This window comes from Spinacia oleracea, chromosome 1 (genome assembly GCF_020520425.1).
Source record: "Spinacia oleracea cultivar Varoflay chromosome 1, BTI_SOV_V1, whole genome shotgun sequence".
In the NCBI taxonomy this organism is placed as follows: domain Eukaryota; kingdom Viridiplantae; phylum Streptophyta; class Magnoliopsida; order Caryophyllales; family Amaranthaceae; genus Spinacia; species Spinacia oleracea.
Window position 1 is genome coordinate 124,741,214 of NC_079487.1, and position 10,709 is coordinate 124,751,922.

The 10,709-nt window shown below is 32.1% G+C and overlaps 1 protein-coding gene and 2 long non-coding RNA genes across 4 annotated transcripts; 1 reads left to right on the forward strand and 2 right to left on the reverse strand.

Annotated features, from left to right (window-relative positions):
• Positions 1-1,972: 1,972 nt before the first annotated feature.
• On the reverse strand, positions 1,973-3,703 carry LOC130466195 (uncharacterized). Its single transcript, XR_008926209.1, has 3 exons — positions 3,549-3,703; positions 3,242-3,370; positions 1,973-2,200 (listed from the first exon to the last, which is right to left on the reverse strand). It is a non-coding gene; the product is annotated as an uncharacterized lncRNA (long non-coding RNA).
• Positions 3,704-5,561: 1,858 nt separating this feature from the next.
• On the forward strand, positions 5,562-9,209 carry LOC110784484 (probable inactive purple acid phosphatase 16). Of its 2 annotated transcripts, XM_021988942.2 has the most exons (6): positions 5,870-6,002; positions 6,936-7,011; positions 7,453-7,677; positions 7,861-8,137; positions 8,389-8,560; positions 8,635-9,209. In XM_021988942.2, the coding sequence occupies exons 2-6, from the start codon at positions 6,984-6,986 to the stop codon at positions 8,980-8,982; spliced, it is 1,050 nt and encodes a 349-aa protein (XP_021844634.1). In that variant the 5' UTR covers positions 5,870-6,002; positions 6,936-6,983; the 3' UTR covers positions 8,983-9,209. The 2 variants fall into 2 exon arrangements, with proteins under 2 accessions (XP_021844633.1, XP_021844634.1); XM_021988941.2 differs by lacking the exon at positions 6,936-7,011 and having other exon boundaries at positions 5,562-6,002.
• Positions 9,210-9,736: 527 nt separating this feature from the next.
• LOC130466196 (uncharacterized) lies at positions 9,737-10,709 on the reverse strand. Its single transcript, XR_008926210.1, has 3 exons — positions 10,553-10,709; positions 10,244-10,375; positions 9,737-9,969 (listed from the first exon to the last, which is right to left on the reverse strand). It is a non-coding gene; the product is annotated as an uncharacterized lncRNA (long non-coding RNA).

Here is a 10,709-nt window from a genome sequence, read left to right on the forward strand (position 1 = left end):
AATGTGGTTTTCCTTTTTAAATACCAGGTATAGATTAGTGCAGAAGCCTATGGATTTCTTTTTACTACTACGTATGAAGTATATTATAACTTATAATAGGCGGGTATGGGTAAGAAGTCAAGATTGGACTATTTAATAGGCGGATACGGACAAAAAGTCAAGCCCGCAAAAAAGGTTTGGTTTTTCCTATCTAGACCCGTTGGTCAAAAAAATAAGCTTAGGTCAGGTCCGCTATGAGGAGTGTAGCCGTGTAGGATAGCTAGAGGTCCTCATCTTCATATATTCCATTTCATCGGAAGATAATCTTATAAACAAGGATGATTTTACAATGGATCCAACAATTTTGTAGTCATTGGAGTATAATCTTTTGAATCATGACCATTGATGTTTAGAATTGAATCAAGGCTGTTCATTTAGTTGACAAAATGTAAAATATAAAATAAAATTTAAATAACAATTTTAAATTGAAAAAATTAAATCAGTAATATCTTTTTAAAAAAAGGAGTTAGTTACTCAATGTGATCTAGATTTCTTCCTCAACCCATCAGGCCATCCTTCCACTGATGTTCATTAATTATCAGTTTCTCATATAATGTCCTTCATAGTTCATGGTAGCTCTCACCATTTTATCTCTTCAAATTCAAAGAAAATTAGGTGGAAGATGCGGAGTAGAAGACGATAATACTTTATTCTTCTCCTTTTTATTTTTAATGGGAACGATGCCGATAATTGTTCAATATTTTATCCTGAAATATATGTACAATACTCTGTAATTTAATTTGATCGAAGAACCAAAGAATGTTACTTCTATGGTTATTGATTCAATTGGAAGTAGAAACCCGCAATTTTTTTTTTTTTTTGTGTGTGTTAGCCCGGTTCACCTTTAGAGCTAATTCGGATTCGGGGCGAGTTCTGCACTACAAGAAATTGTACTATTAACGACGGGAAATTCCGTCGCGAAAGGCCAATAATCGTTGATGAGCGACGGGATTTCCTGTCGCGAACCCGTCATAAAAGAGGGCCGTCGTTAATAGAAAATCCCGTCGTAAATCCGTTGTAAACCCGTCGTAAAAGACATTTGCGACGGTTATTCCCGTTATTGTTTGGTTGTTAGCCCCGTCGCAAGAGGCTTTTACGACGGGATTTTTGACCCGTCGTATTTAGGTTGTCGTTAAAGATGCAAAAATCTTGTAGTGCTGGGTGGATAGGTTCCAGTCCCCTCCCAATTGTTGTTACGGGGATCGAACACGAGTTATTTCTAGCAAGTTCTGCCCCAATCATCATTGAACCAACAAGTAATTGATAGTAGAAACCGCATATTGATTGCAGACAAGCAGTTTTTGTTTTTGGCAGATAATAAGATAAATTTTGTTTTTTTGAGGGAAAATAATTTTTAAATTAAAATAACTTTTGCGCTTTATAAAAATGCATTCAATGACTTTTTTTATTAAGTCAAACAGATGAATGGACACGATTGATCCTAAACATATTAAAGGGTCCAGATTAAAAACAGTTATAGTAGCTACATTTTTATTATAGCCATTGAAAAAACTTCCAATATATAGGGTCATTTGGAAAAGTTAAGGAATTTGAACACAAACGAGATATGAACTATATAAAAAATAAAGGATTCTAGTTTAATAAAAGAGAGACGAAAAGGTTAAAGTTCGAACATGGTACAAAAATTTATGTTATAAAATACCAACATAGATAAAGATAACTACCTCAGTTCCTGAAAGTTCTTTACGTCTTAGAATATGTGTCTAAAGTATGAAAACTTTGACCGTAAATTCTCACTATTATATATAACAAAAAGTTATAATGTAAGATCTTGTTAGATTGGTTTCAATATGTATTTTGCAGAAACTTTTTATAATTCTTTCACATACAGAATTGAATATATTAGTGGTTAAATATTGCATTGGATCCGTGCAAATAGTAAGCGTAAAGAACATTAAGGAACGAAGGTACGTAGTATATTACGGAGTATTATTATTTTTATAGTAAAATCATACAATTTCTACAAAGGAAATCTGAATTTATCAAATGCATAACAAATTAAGAAAAACTCCTATGCATTAAAGTACATCACAATGTCCTCTTATAAAATTTGTACAGTGGTGTCCGGGACAACACACCTTACCAAACAGACTACAATGGTGTCCGACTGCTGCGCACCAAGAGGACACCCCAGGGGGTACTACAATAAAAGTTGAAAATTAATGAACATTGTAATTATATAAGACGATATATAAAGGGAAAGAAAACATAATTTTGACTACGTATATTGTAATATTAGTATATAGCTATGGAGTAACTATAAGTCTATAAATATTATACATATACGGGAGAACTGATTATGGCACATCTTATGTTGATTTTGGCACATTTTCTTGTGAGTAAAGCACAAAAAACTTTGTCTTGCAGTGATTGTGCTAAAATTAACTTTTTGGTGTGCCAAAATAATTTCTCCCTATAGTCTATACCGATATACTGAAGTGGAGTCTGAGGATATTTTCCCTTCTAAGCCCGTTGAGTTTATCATGGAAATAGTAAAATGATCAAAAATCTTTTATGACAACAATATATCCTATGAATAAAAAATACTCCCTCCGTTCCTAAATAAGTGTCACATTTGGGTTCGGGCACGGTAATTAATAAAATTGTAAAGTGTGTAAGAGTTAATGATTGAGAATGTTTTTTTTGGGGAAATGATAAAGTAGATAATTGTTTAATTGAATAAAGTACAAATAAAAGTGTATGTGGGGATTGAAAAGTAGAAAAGTGTAGAATGTGTAAGTAAAAGTAATTATGATTTATAGAAAAGTGGGAAAAGTGTATGAAAAAGTGTGAAAATCGTATAGAAAAGTGGGAAAAGTACATGTTCAAAAATAGAAATGTGACACTTATAAGGGAACGCCAAAAATGGAAATGTGACACTTATTTAGGAACGGAGGGAGTACGAAATATTTAATTATTTTCCGGAAAGCATACTGTAGTATACGAACTACAGTCTGTCAGACTGTCAGTCTACAGAATGGTACGGAGTATGTATTTCATATGATGATTTTTTTTAAAAAAACATATTACTCTGTAGATTAAGTTTCAAATTATTTACATAGTATTGATTTTAAAACCAAACATGGCTCAGGTAGTCTATCATAATAAGCTACGAGGTTATATATCTTAATTTAGTTAATTGTGTACCAATACAAAATAATGTCAAAGTTTAGAAACTAACAAGTGTAACAAATAAGTCGAGATTCGTCGCAGGCAAATCCAGGACAACAGTTTGTGCCGGGAGTAGGATGACAGTTTTCCCCGTCTCTAGAACAAGTACCACCGACCGCTTTACCAGCCATGGTTTGCACTATTCAAATTCAAATATAACCTTTATTACTTACTTAGTAAATGAATTAATTTTAAAGTTTTTTAAACAATCAAATAACTAAAAATATTAGGCTAACAATCAATTCACATATAAATATAATAGAGTAATTACTTACCTTATTACAAAAAAAAAAAAAAAGAAAAAAGAATTTACTTACCTAGAGTTAGGATGAAAAGAATGGCTACTACTTTCTTGGTGGATTTGTAAAAATCTAATTGTCCCTCCATTTTGAGTAATATATTTGAAAAACTAAGTATATTGATATATTTCATAATGTGTTTCTTATATAAGTTAAGATTGTCTCTATTTATGTACAAGTTTATCTGGTTTATCGTTCTTCCACCCAAAATAACTATATATAATGTGTAGTAGTATATGTCGTGTTAATGCATGAGATTTATAAAATTAGAAAACTAATAAAATAGTGCATTATTAGATTATATAAAAATAATTACTCTATATAATTAGAGTAAAAATATATAAATAGGAAGTAATTATGGAATTAATAAATCAAGAATTTTATACTTTTATATGATAAATAACGTTTTTTCTAATGGTGTTAGCTTAGACATGTCAATTTTTAGTAAAATACTATGTAATGTATTTTATAGCCGTTGGTGAGTGACATTACTATGTATTTCATTCAACGTATTTAGCTAGTTTAAAATATGGTGGTAGGAATGATTAAGTGTTGGTTGCTTTTTACAAAAGAATTGGTGCTAATTAATCGTATTTTATGTGTCATTTAATTGTTTAAGATGTGAAAATTTATAATTATGATATATTAAGTAGAGAAATAAATAAGTTCAAAGGTTTTGCGTGCACAAGTTGTACAATAAATTTATTTTACATTAAGATAATTTTTAGCCATTTTTTTTTGTAACTTTTACCTGTTTTTTTTGTAACTTTTAATACGTTTTGACTAACTTTTACGTAGTACGGAGTATATTATAGAAAATGATATATAAACATTTTAAAGGGTTAAATGATTAATTTTATACATTACGGAGTATTAGTGATTTCGAAGAAATAATTTTTATTAAAATGAAAAAAAATAATCACTAAAAAACAGATAACTTTTATTGAACGAATTTCCACATTTTCTTTGTTTATACTACCGACTAGGCGACTATGTATTTATGATATTCTATCTATTTTGGGAGTATATATATATATATATATATATATATATATATATATATATATATATATATATATATATATATATATATATATATATCATTGAGTAAATGTGTAAATAATAGTAATGTTTTCCTCACCCTAGTTTAACATTGCAATTAAAAGATCGAGAAAGAATGGAGTACTATTCTACTGATTCGCCGCTAAATATTACTCACTCCGTCTCAAAATTATAGTCTTGTTTTTTAAATCGGACGTCTCAAAATTATAGTCTTGTTTCTAATTTTGGCTATTAAGGCAATAAGGCCCCACTTTCTCATTTACTATATTAATCAAAACTGCATTGAAAACCCCACTCATGTACTATATTCCACTTTTCTATGTACTATATTCTCTTTTCCTTGTACTTTATTCCACTTTTTCATCCAACTCAATCATTATTTGTACTTTATTCTACTTTTTTTTTGGTGTTAGCACCCGGTTCTCCCTTAGGGCTAATCCGGATTTGTGGCGAGTTTTGGGTGGGTAGGTTCTAGTCCCGTCCCAATTGTTATTGCGAGGGATCAAACACGAATTCTCTCTACCAAGTTCAGGCTCAATCACCACTGAACCAATAGACAATTAGTATTTTATTATACTTTTCCATGTACTGTATTCCATTTTTCTTAAAACCCGTGTTTTTTGTCAAACGAGACTATAAATATAGGACGGAAGGAGTACTACATCTGTCTCTTTTTATTTGTCCCATTTTTCATTTTAGGTCGTCGTTAAAAGATTATCCTATTACCATAAAAATTAAGGAGACCATCACTTTACTCTCACATCAAATATATTTGACCCACTACTTCTATCTCTTCTCCATTTTACACATTCCTGTGCATGGGGCATACAACTATACAAGGGAGTACTCTTGACTCTTGAGCAAATGATGAATTATTGGAATACTACGTAATATAGTCAAACTCCATTTTGACCAAAAATTAGTAACCATCTTCTCACCTGAAAGCAGCAAATAATAATAAATAAATAAAAAAAAAAAAAAAAAAAAGAAGCTAACCATTTTTGACTTCTCAAGCGTGCCTATGAAGACTGAACTAATTTCTATCAATTTCTTTACTAACTCAATTTACACCAAAATCTCCACTCTAAATCCAATTCCACTAATTTCATCTCAATTTTTGTTCTCTGGTTTTAATGGGTCTATTATGTAATCAAAGAAAAAAATCATCTTTTTTTTTCCTGTTCTTCAAACCCCCTCAGATTTTTGTTCTTTTAGGAGTATTGTTGAGCATCCACTTTCACTCAACTTTTGGGTTGAAAGTTCTGCAATTAAACAAGACAAAGTCATCGTTTAAAATTGCAATTTTTGCAGACTTGCATTTTGGGGAGAATTCTTGGAGTAATTGGGGACCTAAGCAAGATGTCAACTCCGTCAAATCCATGTCCTCTATTCTTCATCACGAAAACCCAGGTCTTTTTTCTTTAATTTCTTTTATTGGCTGTGGAAATTTTTGATTTTTAATTTTTTTTTTTTTTTTAAAGTTGGGGTTTTGGGTTTTGATTGAATCTTTGTAAATATATGTGGGTTTGTTAATTTGTATTGAATTAACTGTAATGATTAATGGGAACTTTTGAATTGGTTAACGGTGGTGATTAGTTGATTTAATAGTAGAAGGAATAAGTTGTTGATTAATTTGATGTTCGAATATAGGTTTAGAATTGATTTCAAACATTGCCCTCTGATTGATTAATATCTTCTGTACTCGGCTGTGTAAAGATTTTATGGATGATGCGGTCTATCAGTCTATGTTACTAGGACTCAGTTATTCGTGTGGTACGTGCCCAAGTGTCGGACTCTATCTTTTGAAAAAGAGGTGAAAAGAAAAGTTCAAGTAACATAAAATTCCTAGCTGGATTTAGTTACAGTAACAAACATGGGTATTGTACTATTGTAGAATTGAATGTAGATGAACTAATTGGTAGAGTTTTAGCTTAGAGACATGGAAGATAATTTGGAGTGATGTTAAGCCAATTAACACGAGGTGCGTGTTTGCGTGTGTGCATCTATTAGAATTGCTCGGTATGGTGAAAGAAGATTTAGGATGGTGCTTAATGCTTACTTAGTTTATGCACTTCAACTGATTTCTGTATGTTTCCTTCTTTAGTTAGCATAATATCTTAAAGGAGATTGGGTGATAAGGTTGCTTATATGCAATTATGCGCTTACTTTTGCTCAATTTCTTTGTATTTTGCTAATCCTAGAAACACCAAGAAGTGTTTTAATCATGTAAACTTTATCTTCATATTAGATTTTCTAATTTTGAGATGAATGATAAATTTTGTACCATTGATAGTATAGATGTCAACTTCAATAATCAAGGTTATTTTTTTGTCATTGGAACAGAGCTGCTGTTTTTGATCCGACAATTAGTTCAGTGCCTTGTGTACTGTGATGATGCATTTGAGCTTAAAGATAGGCCGTAAGTCATAACTGAATGTATGGAGTTTTACTGATGAGCATTATATTCAATTACATGATATTGCTAAATATTATGAGGGTGTTATATACTGTTATAGTATATCACTCACTAATTCATTATCACAAACTCACAGACAGTAGATCTCTCTGCAAAAACTTCTGATGATAAACTTGTTATTAAATTCAGTAATCAGACTTTTAGGCTACCTCTTGTTGGGTTGTTAAGACTTGCAACATGATTTTAGATGCAATATTGTTTTTTTTTTTTGTTTTTTCCGAATAATACAATTATGCTAACAGTTACATTGCTGCAAAAGTGCAAAGTCAGGATTCAGCATTCCTGCCCCTATCTGATTTATTGCTTTCAGTTTAAGGAAACATTTTGACGTACTTCCTGAGTTTGTTCTTGTTATAATCTGATCGATTGTAAAATGCATTACAGATTTCGTTGTGTACCTAGGAGATGTCGTCACAGCCAATAATATTCCTATAGCAAACGCAAGCCTGTACTGGGATCAAGCTACTTCACCCACCAGAGATCGAGGCATACCTTGGGCCAGTGTGTTTGGTAATCATGATGATGCCCATTTTGTGTGGCCTAAGGAATGGTTTTCCAAACAGGGGATTCCCCCGTTGCGTTGTTCTCCGTCTAATTCAACGCTCATTGGTAAAGATCCTCTATCTTCTCAAAGTGGCAAGTTTAAGAAACTTTCATTTAAACTTATGTCTACCAATACTTATTTGACAAAATGAGAAAAGAACTTTTCTTAGGAGATTTACACCCTCAAAATACAGTATAAGTTCGTATTCACTTCCATCTGTAATTGTTGCATTATATAATTTATATCAGGGGATGGAAATTGCAGCTTCATGGGCACAACACGATTGGATTTGATGAATTATGAACTTGGAAATGGCACACTTTCATTCTCTCAGCATGGACCCAAAAACCTTTGGCCAAGTGTATCTAACTACGTCCTGCAAATCTCATCATCAGAAAATCCAGAGTCGCCTGTGGCATTTATGTATTTTCTTGATTCGGGAGGAGGTTCCTATCCAGAAGTGATTTCAAGTGCCCAAGCACAGTGGCTTAAAGGCATATCTAACGAAATCAACCCCGATTTTAGGTACTAAGAAGTCAAAACTCTGCCTTTCTTACATTTCTGAAAGTCTACATGATGCAATTTTATGCTTACCTTTTCACCAATAAATTTATAGTATAAGGTTCTTTTGTTAAACCGATTTTGAATGATACTAAAACATCAATGGTTCATTGTCTTTGGATTATAATGCACTAAATGAAAGGTTCATTAAACTATTAAATATAGTTATTCTTTCATTAGATGAAAATAAAAGGAGTTTTTTTAAAACTTCGCAGGGTACCTGAAATTTTCTTTTGGCACATACCTAGTAAAGCATATCAGAAGGCTGCACCTTGGTTGTTTTTTGTTCCTCAGCCTTGTGTCGGGTCAATAAATAAGGAACGGGTATGTACTCAAGAATCTGAGGCGGGGATCATGAAAGTATTACAAGATCGGCCTTCAGTCCAGGTAATCAATCTCATGTTTACGTGTCTGGAAGTTTCCTGAAGTTTATACTGAGACATTCTCTATGTTTGTGGCAGGCTGTGTTTGTAGGGCATGACCACGGCAATGACTGGTGCTGTCCTTACAAGAAACTATGGCTGTGCTATGCTAGACACACCGGTTATGGTGGTTACGGGAATTGGGCAAGAGGAGCTAGAATTCTGGAGATTGCTGATCAACCTTTCACTCTCAAGTCATGGATAAGGATGGAAGACGGGTTTGTACATAGTCATATCCTCTTGAGTTCTCGTCCTGTTTCTTCATCCTCTATTTTCCTGGTTTTGGTTCTGGTTTTGGTTCTGTTCTTCGGAATCAAGTCCTTTTACCCTGCATCTGCTCATCTGATTTCTAAAGCTAAAGCCTTTATATCACCAACTGCATTATAGTTCCCACGCCATCGTTCAACACATACTTATGTTCTGCTGATGACAACATTCTAATATCCTATACTGTATATAACAGAGAATTATTTTTCTAGGAGAACACTTGTGATATTGTGCACTTGTAAATCGTTTAATTTTTTTTACCGAATAATCTTCCTTAGATAATTATCTGATTGCATTCTTGTAAAGACATCAAATCTAGTGTATGTATAGTTTTTTCAGTTTTAGTGCATGCTTCTGTTCGTTGTGGTGCAATGTAATTAAGAGCCGACGCGCAATACAGGTTTGTTGTGCCAATCTTTGAGGGATTTTCGTGAGGAAGTACTTAAACCACTTCTGGTTGTTTAGTTAGTTTTTAAGAATTAAAATTAATCAATTAGATGTCATATAACGAGGGCGGAGAGGCCAATATATGTATCTTGAGATACATATCACCCCACTAAACGACAAAATAGAGATTAGACAAAAATGAAAGCAGTTGCTATTTTTCAAAGAACAAATGTCATTTTGGAAGCCATTTTTCAAAAACCAATGCCATTTTCCAAAAACAGATGTCATTTTCAAAAAAAATTGATTTTGTTCTTTAGTGTTTGTCTTATCCCTATTATGTCGTTTAGTGGGTGATATGTATTTGTGAAATATCTGATATTGATTTATACTTCCTCGTTGTAAGATAAGTTCAAACAAGATAAATGTTAAAGTTCGAACATGCATGGTACAAGAATGTACTACGTGTGTTATAAAATACCAACATAGATAAAGATATATATTACGGAGTATTATTATTTTTATAGTAAATTCTTACAATATCTACAAAGGAAATCTGAATTTATCAAATGCATAACAAATTAACAAAAACCCCTATGCATTAAAGTACATCACAATGCCCTCTTAAAGGATTTGTGCATTTGTGTCCGGGACAACACACTTTACCAAACAAACTACAATGGTGTCCGACAGCTGCGCACCAGGAGGACACTCCAGGGGGTACTACAAACAAAGTTGAAATTTAGTGTACATTGTAATTATATAAGACAATATATAAAGGGAAAGAAAACATATTTTTGAATATATATATATATATTCAAAAATAGATAGTCAAGCATTAGCTACGAGGTTATATACCTTAATTTAGTTTTTTTTTAATTGAAATGAAAGTAACTCAAAGAAGAAAAACAACAGAATTTAAAAATAGTGTAGTGGATATCCTCATCTCAGTTAATTGTGTACCAATATAAAATAATGTCAAAGTTTAGAAACTAACAAGTGTAACACGTAAGTACGGATTTGTCGCAGGCAAATCCAGCACAACATTTTGATGTGCCGAGAGTCGGATCGCAACTTTCTTTGTCTTTAGAACAAGAATCACCGACCGCTTTACCAGCCATGATTTGCACTATTAAAATTCAAGTATAACAAAACAACCTTTATTACTTACGTAGTAAATGAATTAATTTTAGAGTTTTTTAAACAATCAAATAACCAAAAATATTAGGCTAACAATCAACACACATATAAATACAGTTTAATAGAGTAATTGCTTAGCTTATTAAAGAAAAAAAAAGTTACGTACCTAGAGTTAGAATGAAAAAAATGGCTACTATTTTTTTGGTGGATTTGGTAAAAACTAATTGTCCCTCCATTTTGAGTAATATATTGTTATATTTCATAAAGTCTTTCTTATATATGTTACGATTGTCCCTATTTATGTACAAGTTTAGTTGGTTAAC